Consider the following 19,398-nt stretch of genomic DNA (forward strand, 5'->3'; position numbering starts at 1 on the left):
TTTAAATATGTAAAAATATTCAATATATTAAAAATTTAAGTTATTAAAATAACAATATATTCTTATTAGAATTTTTATTTGATTGTATGTATATTCGTTAATGAATAAAATATTATATTTATTATTATTTAAATATTTATTATATGAATAAAATTTTATTTAACAAATATTATAAAATTATGTAATACATTATTTATTTGATAATTTAAATGAGAAGAAGTAAAGAAAAAATTATTTTGCTGAGAATGAGATAAATATTGGAAAGCTTAAGTATAATATGTACAATTTTGATAGAATAACAACTTATTTTTAAGTTATTTTTAAATATTTTATGTTAGTAAAAAATATTTATTGTTTATTATTCATTCTTTAATGTATTAGTTATATTTATTAGTTATGTTTTTATAATTATTATTATTATATTTTTAAATTACTATATTTAACGTGATAAACAAATTATATAAATAAATAAAATAATATTATTATATATAATACAATATACATATATTATAATATATTATATATGTATTATATATATGTACAATATATATTATATTTATATTATTTATATTATTTGTTTTTCACATTATAATATAAAAATAGTAATAAAATGAATAATTTTAAAAAATATACATGTAGATATAGACATGATATACATATGTATATAATTGCAACGAAATAAATAATAATGAAATAAGTAATACTTGATGAAAACACACGATGAAATTTCTTAAACTTTTCATATTTATTTTCATTTTTAATTTCATAATAATTAACAATTTTCATTAATAAACTTTAAAACGTTTTATGATACTTCGTTAAAAAAATTACTATATATATATGTGTATATATATATGTATATATATACATATATATACACATATATATATGTATATATATATATATATATATATACGAAGTCCAGTATATATATACATATTATATATACATATAATATAATTGATTATATATATATATATATATATATATATATATATATATACAACATACATATAACTATATATATACAAATTTTTAGTAAATTCAGAATTTTTAAATAAAAAATATAAAATTTTTTATAATGAGAATAAATATTTTCGTTTGTATTGTATTTATTTCTGATTATTTTATATAAATATATTATCCATTTATAAAAGTTATAAAAATAACAATTAATTATTATTTATTGTTATATCATTAAAAATTGTATGAAAAATGCTATGACTGATATAAAATTATATGAATGATATGTTATACTAATCATTTCGTCAAAAATGACACGTTACTAATATAGCCAGCTAGAAAATAAAATATACTCAAATCAATATATATATATATAATCTTACAATTCATCTTGCTTACAATATATCATATATATCAGTATTTCTTTGCAAAAAAATCAACAATATTGCAATTTTGATTAACAGTATTGCTATAAATCGAAATTGTGATACAAAAGCCATTAAATAATAAGTGTTACAAACCATTATTAATATATAAAATGTTATATAAATCATTTATTAATAACAATAAGAGTATTATTAATCATATAGTATATATTTATTTTTATTTAAACGAAAGAATAATAAATTGTTCTTATCTTTTTTTTGTCTTTCATTACGAAAAATAAACTAAACAATAAATTTTTATGATTAGTATATTATATATATATATATATAATATACTAATATAATAATAATTTATATATATATATAAATTATAGAAAACAGAATATTCAAAAATACTATAAAATGTTTCCAATAATCTAAAAAAATAATACTAAATCATGAAAGTTTATTATTTGATATATTTCTACACACACGCGCGCGCGTGCGCGCACACATACACAAACACAAAAACTATTCATATATTTTGATATTCATTTTTCGAATAAATACTGTGAGTGATTTCATTTTATGTAGAAGCTTTAAATTGAATATTTCACCGAAAAGAATATTGCATAACTAATTTATGCATTTGACATATCATAAAAAATTTTATTTTTTCGAAGAGTATTGGGGACGGCTGGCTTTTATTACTTTTTCCTTTATATGCATATCATAAAATAACTTTAGAAAGTCTTGTTAAATAGAAGCTCGATAAAAATCTATAAGGACATCACGTATCGATAAAATGATAGTAAATAAAATGATAGATAGTAGACAGTACTTTATTTTTTTGAAAGTCATTGGTTCAACTACTTCTTTTATTTTAGAATTTCAGCCGTTCTTTATTATTTTTTTCATTATATACATATCTTAATAAATTAATTGAAAAAATTTATATCTATGGAATAAAAAATATTATATAAAACAATTATTGAAATAATAAAATATTAATAATAAAATACCATAAATATTAGATACATAAATACGAGATGCATTTTCATTGCTAATTCTTACACAATGAATCATTTCTCTGATAAATGAAAAAGCTTTTTTCTAAATAAAATTTCTCCAAAATCAAAAAAATTATATACATATGTGTGTACGCACGCGCATACTAATTATAATAAGATTTAATGTTTTTATTTTTGTTTTATTATCAGTGCCTGTCATTTACTTTTATGCCTGTCATTGACTGTTATTGTCTTTATAGCAGAATTAATTTTTTTTTTGCTTTATAAAATAGTTGGATTATAATTATTATATTTTGTTTTCGTTATATCATCATATAAATTAAAAATAATATAATAATATAGAAATGATTAATTAACAGTTATATATTTTTATATTTCTTTAATAGTTATATATATATATATAAAGAAAAAAGTACAAAATCCTTGCCTCTGTTAACACATCTAAAAATCATAAAAAATTACATCAATATATCAATAGAATTGATTTATTTCATACTTCACTTTAGGATTAAAAAAATTTTTTTATTATTTCTTTTATTATTGAAAATAATATTTAAAATTAAAAATTTTTAATTTTGTTATGTGATATTAACAATAAATTTTGTTATGTGATATTAACAATAATTATAATTTTATTATAATTTATATTGTAATTTTAATATTATTAAATTAAAAAAAGATGCATATTGTGTTTTTATATTTACATAAGAAATTAAATAAGAATAAAAATTATGTATTTATTTATTTAATTTCATTGTATTATATATTATATTATTTCATTTCATATATAATTTGTAAATAAATAATAATAACCAGAAAACAAATATATTTTTATATCAATAATATTTTATTTGAAATATCATATTTACGATAATAGAATTAAGCAAATTGTAAATTGTAATTGTAACAAAAATTTTTGTGTTTATATTATAAAAATATATTTATAACCCTTTTTCATTCTAAATAAATCATTCTAGTTTCATTAACATTTATCATATTTTTGCAATTAGCATGTACAAATTTATATTAGATTATATTTATATTAGATATATTTTTATAAATTAAATTCAATTAATTTCAATAATTAATATTTAAATGTGTAAATAAATTAATAATTTATAGTATATATATAAAATAGCTTATAAAATTTTAATAGCTTATATTTAAATACTTTTTTATTTTTTAATGAAATATTAATGAACAATTTTTTATTTTTAATAAAACTTTGTGAGTAATATGTTATAATAATATAGAACAATTTTTTCAGCAAAATATTACTCAAAGTTTTAGTGCATTTTTTGTTTAAACAACTTTGTAATGATATAATGTAACGATATAAAATAAAATAGAATAAAATTGGTAAAAAATTTAAAAATTAATATTTTATTATCTCATTATAAAAAGTAAAAAAGTAAGTAAAAGTATAAAAAGTGAAATTAATTATATAAAACATAAAAACTCAAAATTTTGTAATTTAATTTCATTCCCTCAAAAAGATTTTTCAGATCTAAAAAATTATTCCATTTATCTTTTATATACTCATATATATGTGTGTGTATATATATATATATATATATATTAATCTTTTATATAATTTCCATATTATGCAATTTATTATACTCTATATATACACAAATTTCCATTCAAAAATAGAATTTTAGAATTAGGTAAATTTTTCTATTTAGGTAAAATAATATAACTATAAATATTAAATTAACAATAAATTTATTTCATTCTCTTAATCGATAATAATATATTTATTATTTTATTAGTTTTTATTTTGAGTTATTAAAAGAAAATATTAAATAAAATATTAAATAAAATATTAAATAAAATTAATTAATCAAGAAATGAATCTTATTTATTTTTATACGAGTATATCTTGTATTTCATTACTTTTTTTAAATTTTTCTTTTATATAAATTATTCTTTTATAAAGTAAGTTTTATAAAAATATAGTATTGTATCTATATTTTAATTAATGATTTCAGAATTGATCTCTAGTTTTCTGGAGCTAATAAGACATACAAAGAAAAATCTATATTGTAATTCGTAGTTCGACATAGTTCTTGCTGTAATTTATGATACTTCAACATTGCTTTATAATTCTTTTAGAATATCTTTAATTATATATCTTTTCAGTAACAACATCTTTCTTGTAATATAAATTATATGAATAATATTCTTTTTTCTTAATTTATTATCTATATTATTAGAATATAATGTTAGAAAAAAAAGAAAAGAAAAATATTGTTTGATTAATTTAAAATAATAAAAGAAAATATAATTTAAATAAATAAAATTTATTTAATAAAATAAAATAAAATAAAATTAATAAATAAAAAATAATAAAATGTAATTTAAATGAATAAAATTTAATCAAAATAATAATAAATCAGAATCTATAACCATAAACGATAACAAGTAATAATTCTCAATAATAATCAAATAATATAACAATTCTTTTTTTTATTAATAATAATTCAAACATTTAAAACATTAATTCACTAAAGCTTGTTTAAAAGTCAGATTTTAATTATTATTGAAAACTTTTTTCTTAATTTTTAAAATTCTAAATAAAATAAGTTAAATTCTTCAAATAAAATATTTTTTAATAATTTTATTCTTATGTTAAATCGTTTTAATATTAAAAAATAATTTTAATAGAGATTTAAATATTTTGAGTATTTACTGAGTATTTTATTTAAATTTAAATGTTAGATTAATTTTATTATTTATTCATGTAAATTTTTGGAATTTGTTAATGTAAGAATTACATAGAATAAATATTATTTTTTCCGATCTATGATTTATTTTACATAATGATATATAATATTATATACATTATATACAATATATACAATACATATAACAATCCATAAGAAAATTTTTTTTAAGAAATATAATTTTAAAAACATTATTCGCAAATATTTAATATACTAATTTTTTCATTTTTGGAATATAACAAATTAAATATAGATAAGTTTTAAAATAATATTCATAAATAAATATAATATTGATTAAAAGATTTATGTTCTTCATATCAATAAGTATTTTTAAATTTTATAATATTAATTTTTCAGTAAAATAAAAATAATCAAATACTTATGATCATATTATAATTATTTATGATATCAGATAATGAATGTTATTTTAACATTTTTATTAAATTTAAATATTAATTATTATCATTTAAAAAACACAAATAAATAAGAATAATTTATATCTTAAATACCATTCCGCATTAAAAACAATTTAGAAAAAGTAAAAAGTTAGTATTTCTTTTCTAAATAAAAAAAGAAACCAAATTATTTAACAAAATAATTTATTTAATTCACTGATAATTTTTTTAAATTCACTAATATTCATAATTGATATAACTTTAAATTGATCAAAAGAAAAAAGACAATTTTAAATCATACCAAAATTAAATAAATTTTTGAAATCTTAGTTTATATAAAGAATTTCATAAATGTTCAATTCTCCGTAATAATTATATTTTGGCATTAAAATAATAAAAATAAAAAATCAGAAATCAATAATTCAAACTTTTTATAAATTTTATTCAAAATTAATTTACTATAAAATTGAATTTCAGTAACATGTTTTTGTATATTTTTTCTAATCCTTTATAATTATAATTATGTTTAGAAACATAATAATGATTATATATTTATGATCTCATATCACAAAACTATCTTACTAATTTTAATAATCTATTATTTTATTAATTTTACTAACTTTGATTTGTATTTATTTTATTAATTTATTTACTTCGATACATAAAAAAATGTTAGATTTATTAAAATTTTAAATATATTTTATTTTATTAATTTATTGATTTCAATTTATTATAAAAATTTATTTTATTAATTGTATTATTTTCATTATATATTATATTATTTTATTATATTTTGATATAGTTAGATATAATAAAAATATTATATTGTAGTTAGTTAAAAAATTATATTATAAAAAAAATATATAATTAATATAAATAAATATATAAATTTATATATAATTTAAATATGTATATGACAATTTAATAACTAAATATAGTTAAAACTTATCAGAACATTAATATATTGAGATGACATATTTTTGAATAAAATAATTTTGGATGAATTTCAAAAACCAAAATAAAAAAATTGAATGAAAATAAAAAATTGAAAATAGAGCTATTGTATTCTTTATTTTTGTTTGTTACAATTGTTTGTAATTTAATAAATAAACCTTAATTAATATTTTTGTATACTATAATTTCATTTTGATCTTTAAATTCATTTTCCAAAAATATCTTATATGATATATTAACATTTTGTATAAAAAAATTACATAATCATTTCACACAGAATAATTTAATAGAATAATAAATTATAAAATGTAAATAAAATGTAACATTAAATATAGCATATAAATTTCATAATTATATATTATTTAATCTGTGGATATTTTTTTTCATTATTTATTATATTGAAAATAATTCATTATAAATAATCATTTAAAAATAATAAATAATTTAATAATTGATTTCTTATTTATTTTTTTATTTATATAGTTTTCAACATATGAATATTTCATATTTAAATAAAGTATTATAATTTATATTATATCTTTAATTTATTTTTTGAAACAAATATAAAATATAAAAATGAATATTTTCAATATAGTAGAAATGTTAAATAAATACAAATTTTAAATACAAAAAAATACATAAGTTATGTAATTACAAGTTTTAAGATTAATATTTATTTTATTCATTTTATTCCTTATAAAGCTTCAATTTTCTAATTTTGATGGTTATCATTTATAGCAAACAAAATTGAAGAAGTTGATATCATAATCGATTACATGATTATATTTTATTAATTTATATTGTTGTCGATTTTATTATATATTCGAGTTTCTTATAATATGCATTCGATTGTTTAACATCGCATTATCAATCTATGCTATGTTCAAAGTGTTTTATTTTATTCAAATTTCAATATGTTTATATTTCTGTATTTTTTCCATTTTATGGATACTAAATTATTGAAAACCAGAATTAGATACTAGAAATAAAAATTAAAAATAACAAATAAAAAGATTAAATAATTTCTTCGAATAAATTATAATAATGTTTCTAAAATTCTAAAATTTTATTTAAAAAAAAATTATTTCTAAATAATTTATTTAACATTATTGACATATTGAATTAATAATAAATAATGTTTTATTATAATAAAAAAACAAATAAATAATTAAATGTTCTATAGAAAAAATCAAATCAAAATTAAAAAATGCGTAAAGAAAATTATGAATAAAAATTTCTGGATTTAAAAATTAAAAAAAACAAATTTTTATTAAGAATTAGAGAATGGTAATTTCACATAGGAAAACTATAGAAAAATATAATTCATATATCATAATAAAATCATATTATATTAAATTTATTTAATATATATTATATTTAAATATTATATAAAATAATAAATGTTAAAATAATTTAAATATCTGTATTAAATATTATTCAAATAAATATATTCAAATAAAGAAACAGAGTAACGATGTATAAGTAATAAAAAAATAAATAAAATAAAAATTTATAATTTAATAAAATAACTAATAATTACTTCTTTTATATTCTATAACTACTAATTAATAATTATTCTTTTTGTAAGTAATAATTAATAATCATTTATAACTAATAATTATCAATTATAAATTAAGTAATAATAATAAATAATCTATAAAATAATTTATTTATTCAAATAAAAATTGAATAAGAATTGATATCAATAGTATTTATTTCCGATAATGATAATTAATTTTTTATCATATTTGAATTTTTGTCATAAAATATTTTTCTATTCTTTTTGAATTATAATTTTTTATAATATTAAAATAAATAATTGAAATAAAATTGTAATTTAAAAATAGCAACATCAAATAGAAAATACAATGTACAAAATATATAAATATAATGTACAAATTAGGAAAGAGAATTGTCTCAGGCTTTAGATATTATTTATAAAATATAATTTTTCAAATAATAATATATCTATAATATTTATATCTATAAATTTTTCATATTATTTTTGATATTTATTAAATTTACAAATTTATAATTATTATTATTATTAATGTTGTAAAATAACGATTTTCTAATTAATAATCTATATAATAAATATATATGTATTTATATGTATTTGTCTATTATAATTTTTATAATTTTAATAATTTACAAAAGTACAATATATATATTTAATATTCTTCGTATAATTTCACTTCATGAAATATAATAAAGTGCATAACAAATAAAACGATCCATTTTTATCAATTCAATTATCAATTAAAAAATTATATACATGTTTATAATATATTTTATACATATTTTATATCATATTTCATAAATAATTTTATGAAATAAAATTCTAAGTATAAGAACGCAAGATAATATTATAGTATATTTTATTATTATATTATATTATATTATATTATTTAAAAAAATTATTTAATAAAATTCTAAGTATAAGAACGCAAGATAATATTATAGTATATTTTATTATGATATTATATTATATTATATTATTTTATTATATATTATTTTATTTCTTATGTTTTTGAAGATATAAATATATATGATATAATGACAAATATAAAATATTTATATTTATTTTCTCTTTAACGATTGCAAATATCAATTTACTTTTCTTTTCTTTTTATTTAAGATATATGAGAAGATTATCTAAAATACATAAATAATTTGAAAAAAAGTATGCTAGAAATAAAATATCTTCTCATATTTTTTAAATGCAAATAGCGTAATTATTAATTTCTTATTTTTTGAATAGCTTTTATTAAAATAAAATGATTATTAAACTAAAATACATATTTTATTTATTAAATATTCAAATTATGTTATTGTTGCATATACATAATTTTAATCGAGAAATGTTTATGAAATGTCACATGTTCTCATATTGCAGTGTAGAAGGCAATATAATTAAAAAAAATTATAATAAATGATATAAAAAATTAAGGAAATACTATTATTATAAAATAATATTGGAATTGAGCAATATTGATTATATAATGAGTAATATTATATAATGATTATATAATGAGTATAACATTTGAATTAATATAGCAAAAATTAAATTATTACTTATTGATGAAAAACAATATAGTAGGTATTAATATTAATAAACAATTCTTATTTGGAGGATTATAATATAGGAGGATTCGTCTTTATATTCTTAATTATCTTGCAATATCTTCTTTTTTTTTTTTGCGTAATTTTTTTTTTATTTAAAAGAAAAAAATAATACATTGACGTATAATTTTCGATATGGCATTATTATTTATAATAAAACACTTAAAAAATTAATTCAATAATATTTAATCTTCATGACTTAATCGCAATAAAACATTTAGAGGATTTATTTTATATTTAAATATCTTTAAATCTTACATGTAATATTTATATATAGTTTTTTAAATTTATATAATTAAATGTAAATTATATTTATCTTAAAAAAAGATATCAATTCTAGATAACATTATTTTTCCTTTCAAATCAAAATATATAAAATAGCTATATATATATGTATATATATCTATGATATATATGATATATATATATCAGTATATATATATATATCTCTTATATTTTTCTTTCTTTTATTTCAATTTTTTATTTTTCTTTTTTGCTATTTAAGCAACATTAAATTCACATTTCTAAAAGTTTCTATACATTCTGAACAAATATTGAAAATAACTCATTTGAATATCGTTGTAAGACAGCCAACTATCAATTGTCTAGCAATAATAATTTAACTGATTTAAGTAACTTAATTTAATCTATTCTAATCTAATCTTTTCTAATTTAAAAAAGAATTTTCTATTTTTATTAATAATTTACTTTATTAATAAATAATAATTATTAAGTAAAAACTTAATAACATTAATTAAAATGATAACTTTGAATGAACAAACTTGAATATGTTAAAAAAATATCGAAATTAAAGAATAGTACTTTTCTACAAATAATTATCAAATATCGAAAATATCAAGATTAAAAAATTTCAAAAATTCATTTCCAAATTTAATATCATAAATTGAATATCATTTATAGATTAATCCATATCAAGTATTTAAAAAAACGAATATAAAATATAAAAAATATATAATGTTCACAAAAAAAATATAGTATAACATAGTATACGTATGTTTATATGCAAAATAAGGGATGGAACAATTTATAATTATTGCAAAAGAAATGTGTGTAAGATAATATTTATTAATGAAATATTGATTTTTATAAATATAAATACCAATAAAATTTATTTTATATATTTATGCATGTTCTTAAAAATAATAATAATTATATAAATATAAATTTTTTTATAGTTGAATATTTTGTTAAAATATAATGTACTTTAATTTTTAGCATATAATTAATATTAGTGAAATTTCCATCATTTCTGATATCCATATTAAAATTGCAAAAGTAGTACGATAGTTTTAGATAGTTTTCTTTAAAGCCTTTGAATCTTGTAGATTTATTAGTCTTAAATTCCATAGATTATCTTCAATAAATCCTCGAATTTTTGTTCGTTCGTTGAGGTATGGAAATTATATCGTATAACATATAATGTTTAAATCAAGTAATATATCTTTTCTTTCAGAGGCTAAACCAGAATATTTAAAAACATAATAATTTGCAGAATTTGTATAAAAATTTTATGCTTTAAAATTTAATATTTAATATGTTTCTGAAACAGATTTCTGTTTTTCTATTACATAAATTAAAATAATAAAGAAAGCTTTCATAGTGCATATGTATTTTATTTCGAAATAATATATAGAAATAAAAATTCTCGTTTAATTATATTAATATTTTGAAAAACAACAATATTCATAATGAATTTATATATAAAATTACATAAATACAATTCGGTTGAAAAATAATGATTTTTCGTCTGCATTTCAAGAACGCATTTATTGAAATAAAGAGAAAATCAAAATATAATTCATTAGTTATATAATAATACCATATTTTTCAACATACTTATGGATATATTGTTATTAATATAACAAATTTTTTCACTTAATGAATGAAAAATTTTGCTATTCTACTTTTCATAAAAGAAGTCATTGCTGTTTTGATTTCAATGTTCAATTTAAAATGAATACTTAGAATTCGCAAAAAAAAAAAAAAAAGAATTTGAAAAAATCAAATCTGAATTGTCACAAGAGAAATGTTACATATATATTATATATTCATATAGTTGAGCATTCATATAGTTGTAACAATATTATGTCAGCTAAATTCCAAATTCAATATTTTTTCACAAATACTTTAAATTCTTGAATATATCTTAATATATTTAACACTTATAATTCTTTATAATTAAAAATATTCGGTGAAATTAATTTATTTCGCATTTCAACAAATGTGAATTTGCTGACTTCAAAATATTTTTTGAATAAAAAGATTTTTATTTTATATTCTCCATTTGGGGGAGAGAGGTCATAATGATGAATTCAACTCTTATCATATGTAATGATATTCAGAAAAAAATCGCTTTCTTCGTGATAGCGATTTCAAAGTTGCTTGAACTTCGTTGATATTGAATATATATCGAATTTCATTCTAAGTGATATTTATTTAAAATTGCATGGAGCAAAGTTAGTAACACTTGGCATGTTCATAAAAGAGATGTAACTATGAACTGATTGTGAATGCTTATCTCATTTCTTTTAAAAATATATATAATAAAAGTTTATTACTTTTCAATCAATCTTTCTCTAATTATTTTCCCATTCTAATTATAATTGTAAAACTAAATTATAAATTTTTATATAAATATATATTTTTATATAAAATATTTTAGATATATTTTACATATTTTATTACTATATAAACGATATAAATATTATTATTAAGTAATTACTTTCTTTTCATATAATTTTTACGTATGTAATATAATTAAATATAAATTAAATATAATTTAAATATATTAAATATAATTAAATATGATTAAACATATTTAATCATATTTTGTTTAAAAATTTTGAATAAAATATAATATTAAAAATAATAAATATTTTTAATAGTATATATTGAGTAAGTCTCAATACAATACAAAATAAACTTAAATATATTTTATTGATGAATTAATCTTGTGATAAAAATCGATCTTTTTGTATTCTGAATATAATGAACTGCAAATTAATTCAGTTATATGAATTTTAGTTGTCATTTATCCCATAAGTCTAAATTGGCTTAATAATTGTTTTATATAAAAGAAGTTTGTTTTAATTTCAGTATTTTACTCTGATAAATTAAGTATACTTTTTTTCTTTCGATGCAAATTTGTTTTATTTTATCATATTTATATGTGAAATTGTAAGATCTAATTTAAATATATAAAAAATAAATATAAAAAATATTATAGCGTGATTCTACACTTCTGAATTCATAAAAATTTATAAATAAAAGACTATATAAAAATTAACTATATAAGAATTATGAAATTCAAAGTTTTGATAAAGATGAAAGAATTATATATATTAATCTTAAAAGATCATAATTCAATATCTTGAAAAAAAAATATTAAATTTTCGTTAGTTTTCGATTCATAATTTATTCATAATTTGCTTATATTTTTTGATCAGAATGCAACAAAAATAGCATTTTTTGTGATATATAGATATCCTAGATCTATTATTATATATTCCACAACGCACCAAACGATATGTCAGGCAATATATCGAAAAAAGCTCAAAGATTTTATATGATTTATATATGAAAATATCAGCAACTTGATAATAATAATTTTCTTCGCTCAAAAATAATGGAATGAAAATGTATCGAGAAAAAGAAAAATTAAATACATTCGAAAAGAGATACTTATCACGATTGAAATATCTTTGATAAATTCTTTTCATAGATGTTTTTATTATTTTATTTCTGCATTCGATAACACTTTTTAATTACATTTTTGACAAAAGTTTTTAAAATATTTTTCTTTTAAAAGTCTAAAAGTCTTTATGCATATAAATTAATAGTTCACATAAGATTGAACCATCATTTTATCATTTCCAGTCTTGTTAAATCCATTACTTTTAAATTGCTATATATATACACGAACATGTTTCAATGTCATTCTATCAATTCTATTCATTTTCTAATCATTCTAGTCAAATTGTTTTTGTAAATAGCTAAATTTTTTAAGTCTCCTAATTATTAGATTGTTATCTAATAAATTCAATGCTAATTCATTGGAATAAATTCGAATTCTTTTTCTATTTAGTTTGTATTATATCTTGTTTGCATTAGAATTCTTGTTTAATAAATAATTTGATATCTATAAGTTTCTATGAGTAGTCGTATTTGTAATTTATCAAAGAGCAATGAAAAAAAAATAAGAATAATTTTTAATTAAAAAAATTAATTTTTTAATTTAATTTTTCTTTATTTTTTTTTGTTTTAATTTTTTAAAGAGATTTTGTTTTTTTAATCATTTTTGTAATATAATTAAAATTGAAATTTAATAGTAAACGATTCTAATCTAAATTTGATATTTTATAAAATGAAAACAATTCAAAAACTATTTTTAAACTTTTTTGAATAATTAGATTGTAAACGTATTAAATTAATATTGTGAAATATTAAATTCTTAAAAAAATTATTTTAACAGAACAAAATAAAAAATATAAAATATATTTTATATTTTTTAATTTTAATTTTAATAATATTATTATTTTATATTTTTATTATATATCATTGTTTTTTTCTCACATAGTTCTCGTGCAAATAATAATAATTTAAAATATTTGTTATAATAAAACTATCTGTAACTTTTCATATTTTATTAAATCAATTTTTTAATCACTTAAATTAAGTTTTTAATCACTAAGAAAATTGGCTTATTGTTATTTTATTATTTTATTTTATTATCATATCATTATTATTTTTTTATTATTATTCTTAATTATTTATAAGTTTCATTTTTCTACAAATTGATTAATAAAATATTTGCCTTATATTAAAATAAATTATTTGGTTAAAAAATATCTTGTATAAAATTAAATATTACATATAAATCTCAATTTAAAATTTTTTTTGTTAACTTCCATTATTATATGAAAATTTCTTAACTATTACATTGAAATAATAAAATATTTGAAATCCATTTTATAACATTCTTTCAAGATTCTATCAATTAAAATAATTTAAAGAAAATTAACATGGAAATTAATAATTAATTACAAATATCTAATTATTAATTATATAATCTGATCTTTAAATCATATTTTAAGAATTTTTATTAATTTAGATATATATAATAGATCGCAATCTGAAATATTTTTTTAAATCTTATTATCATTATGATTTATTTCAAATAAATTATTCATAAAAATGTAATTATTAATTATAAGAAATTTTTTATAAAAACTTTTTTATTTTATACATCTATTTTTATAATAAATTATTATTAAAAATGAACCAAGATTTTTCGAATACATTTTTGATCTAATACGTTCATATTGCGAGCTTAATTTGTTCAAGTAATCTACTTTGAACGGTTTCTCTGAAGTATAACTTTAATGAATTGTAACTTGCGAACAGAAAACATTGATAAGATTTAATAGTAATATTTGTTTAATATCCATTATATTAATGTAAATTATTAAATCCTTAGTTAATTATTAAAATATATCTTTTATGTAAAATGATTTATTATATTAAATATATTATTAAATAATATATACATTATTTCTTTTAATTATAATTTAAAATAAGTTTTTTAATAAGTTAACTTTTAATTTTTAAAATAAGATGTTCAAAATTTTATAAATATTTATTTGCAATATAAAGTAGACTTAACATAATTATTTTTATTTTTTTTCCAATAATTGTTCCATTAATTATGAATTAGTGAATTAATCATTATTTTTTTTAATTTAAATTAGTATCATAGATTATACAATTTCGAAGGACTTTAAAAACGTTTATATTCGATTTTCTTATTTTTTTTTTAAGACAATTTTTTTTTCAAATTATATTCTATTTTATTATGTATATATAACTTTATAATCTTTTTTATTAAATTAAAACAAGTATTTTTTTGTTTTCGATCTTGTTTGAATTTTTGATAGATGTAAAAAATTATAAAGTTATATGTAAATAAATTAAAGATATCTTTGTATAAAAAAAAGAAATTAATACTAACGAAAAATATAAAAAATTAAGTGTTATCATCTTAGGATTTCTCAACAATTCTTCTTATTTCTTTTAAATATGAATTATAATGATTATAAAATGAATAATATAATTTTTATGTTAATTTATTTAGTAATAAATGATATTAAAAAGAAAAAAAAATATTGTTCAATTAATACAAGATAATAAATAAAAATATAGCTTTTGTATACTCATACATATTGTATACTAAACACATATTAATAGAGAAGTAGCATATAATTCATAAGCAATAATATTAGATTCAATTTATTCGATAAAATTGAATTCCTTTATATAATTCCTTTACATAAAATTTTATTCAAATTTTGAGAAATTTTAAAATAATTCACTTTATTTTTTTTTTAAATTAAATTTTAATTATTCAAAACTTAATTTTAGAACATGGATTAGTTTTTATTTTTCGAATTGAATATTTAGTAATAATTTATTTTTGTTTTATGTTACAGTATTTATATTTTATATTTAATATAAAAAATATTTATTAAAATTAAGTATCTATTATATTATATATATTATATATATATATATATTATATATATATAATATATATATTTTATATATTTAGAATGCTGAATTTTAGAAAATCTGAAATCATTTCTAATGATCCTGTTTTGATCTTTGTATAAATTTTCGGAATTTGGAATTATAAATAGTTTGGAATCATGTTTTTTTAATATTGCATCATTTATAATAAACAAAATTGTAATCGATTAATTATAACAATAATTAAGATACTTATATTATATGATCCATACAGTATTTGAACTTATCTTTATTGTTTTCTTTTTTACATATATGTGTTTCCTATGAATAAGATATCTCATATTGTATTTTATAGTTTCTCTTAACAGTTAAAGTTTTAACTGCTTCTTGAAGTACCATATAATTTTCATAAATGCAATTAAATTTATAAAAAGTATTGTACATAATGTTGATGATAGCAAGGTGTATCATATTGAATAATGAACTAACGAAATGAATTTGTGCGCAGTTGGCGGCATGAATCGGCCGTCCAAAGCTGTGACCCAAGCGAAGAAAGTAGCACCACCAGCTGTACCCGATGTATTTCGACATTCTGGCTCTTCCTTTGGTTCTGCTGGATACGCAAGCAGTGAAGATAGTTGTTTCCTGCCCGGAAGTGGACCATGCGGAACAACTGACGAAGGTTCTTACGGTGTGCCATCTGGGAAAAGTCCGGGACCTATTTTTACCCATCCTGGGTTTGCCTTTCCACCAGTTGTTGGCAAATATGCCCATGCCGAGGATCAAGGTGTGATGCTGTTTATTACGAATTATTGTTTTATTAAAACTGATAATATGCTTACACATTGATTATATGATAATTTGTTATTTATTTATTATCATTTATCTATCCTCAGACTATATTCTTATTCATGTCTTATCTCAAGCATATACATTTTCTTCGATTTTTATTTATTTATAATATAAAATAAGTCAGTTATTTATAACTTAAATTATCATTATTTTATCATTAATTAATTATCATTAATTTAATTATCATTAAACTTATTTCTAAAAAATATATTTATTAAAAAAAATTAAGAAATAAATTAATGATTTGTGAATATATTTATATTTTTAATTTTTAATTTTCTAAAATGAATAAATTGAAATTAAAAATAACATAAGAAGATAACAATTTATATATTAAAAAATAATAAGTTTTTCGATAAAAAATAAAAATAATAAATATAAAGAAATTTCGAAATGATTTGTTTATTTCTTAACTTTTATCAATAAGAATATATTTCAATTATTAATGATTACTTTGACTATCAATAATATATATATGTATATAATAATATGTTAAATAAATATTTTTCTTTTGTTAGATATTTTATTTCCAAGATAAATATTTTTATATAAATATTTGTTATTAAAATTTATTGTTTTTTTAAGAAATAAAATATAAATCATTTTTAATGATATATATAAATTATAATAAAGCTATTTTGTATAATATGTATTTTATTTTATTATTTTATTACTTAATATTTAATTTTTTTATATTAATATTTAGTTTATTATTTTATTATAACAAAACTATTAAAATATTAAATATATTTTAATATGAATATATTCTAATTTAAAATGAATGTATAAAAATAAATTTAATAGAATTTGAATAAAATTTAAAATAAAAAAACAAATAATTATTATATTTTTATAATTTTAAATTCTAATTTTTTTATATATATCTATTAATAATTTTTATATCTATTAATATTAACAATCAGAGGATTTGATACTGATACAAAACATGAATTACTGCTTTATTTGAATTTAAAAGTAATTATTACATAGTTTTATTTAATTGAAATAATTTAATTAAAATATTATTAAGAAAAAAAAATTTTTATTTTGTTTTTTAAGATCAGAAATAAATGCTCTGTTCATTATATAAAATGATAATTTCATTTCATTTTTTGTTTAATTTATAAACTTTTACTTAATTTATAAATTATATTTATTTATTTATAAACTTATTAATTTTTTAATATTAAAATTTATTAAAATAAAATAAATTATTAATATTTATTTGTTATTATTATTATAAAAAATTATATAATTATATAAAATATAAAATATATATAACTATATAATTAAAAATTAAATATATAATTATATAAAATTAACATAACATTGGACTTTTAACTTCCGATATTATTTAGAATCTTTAGCAAAATATAATTTTTTCTAATTTAATATATATATATTTGTATTAATTAATTATTTATATTAAATGTATTGTTAATTATTTATATATATTTTTTTTAGGAATCGATATGACTCAAAGTCCTGGAAGAGATAGTCCAGGTAGTTCAGGATCAGGTTCAGGTTCTAGGCATTCTACTGCTTCATTAGATTCTGGAAGAGCTTCTGGATATCATTTAGGTCCTAGAGGACCTGGTGCTCTTGCTTCATCTCCCAGATGTTCTATAAGTTCACTTGGTAGTCATCCCGATAGACCAGCGGATCTTGACGTTGTACATGCTTGGTTGACTGAACTCCAATTCGAGGAATACTTTCCTTTGTTTGCTTCCGCTGGTTATGATTTAGCTACTATTACACGTATGACGCCAGAAGATTTGACAGCAATAGGCAAGTATATTTTCAATCAATTTTTAAATTTATAAAATGAATTAAAAAAAATACATTTTTCAAATAATATAATTTAAATTTACAAATGTGTATGTGTAAAACGAATTTTATATATATTGAAATGTATTTAAATAATAGATATGAATTAAAAAATATAAGGGATATAAATTTTTTATTTTTTTTAAGGTTAAAGTTTTTTAAAATAACGAAATTGAATAAATAAAACATATTAATAATAACAATATATGATTTATATTATTGTAATTTATATACTTATTTGCAATATATCATTTGTAAAGAATAATAAAGAGAATGAAATCTTGTATATATATATATATATATATATATATACTAATTAAATGAATGAGAAATGAAAATTTGAAAATTTTTTTATTATAATCTAATCTATTGGTCTAATTTTTATTGTTTGTTTGCTAGGAATTGTTATATGAATAGATAAATACAAGTTTTTGATTTTAATTATGGATATTTTTTAAATAAAAATTTTATATTTTATATTTTTAAATTAAATATATCTTATATATTCTTTACATTCTTATACATTATTTATGCTCAAGATTAAAAAAATTATTTAATATTTTTATTTTTCATAATTTTTTTATGCATATTAAATTCTATTATATAAAAGTATATAATA

General features: G+C 15.8%; 1 protein-coding gene across 8 annotated transcripts in view; it reads left to right on the forward strand.

Moving 5' to 3' along the window:
- Positions 1-19,398, forward strand: part of LOC107994552 (caskin-1) — a 95,532-nt gene that overhangs the window by 64,107 nt on the left and 12,027 nt on the right. For 7 of the 8 annotated variants that reach the window (XM_062081475.1, XM_062081473.1, XM_062081477.1 and 4 more), the window contains 2 exons: positions 16,609-16,887; positions 18,417-18,740. In XM_062081475.1, the coding sequence (XP_061937459.1) occupies positions 16,617-16,887; positions 18,417-18,740 (595 nt within the window). In that variant the 5' untranslated portion in view covers positions 16,609-16,616. Of the gene's footprint in view, positions 1-16,592; positions 16,888-18,416; positions 18,741-19,398 lie in introns of those variants that run through there. The other variant, XM_062081474.1, reaches the window with a different exon arrangement.

This window comes from Apis cerana, linkage group LG11 (genome assembly GCF_029169275.1).
Source record: "Apis cerana isolate GH-2021 linkage group LG11, AcerK_1.0, whole genome shotgun sequence".
Taxonomy (NCBI): domain Eukaryota; kingdom Metazoa; phylum Arthropoda; class Insecta; order Hymenoptera; family Apidae; genus Apis; species Apis cerana.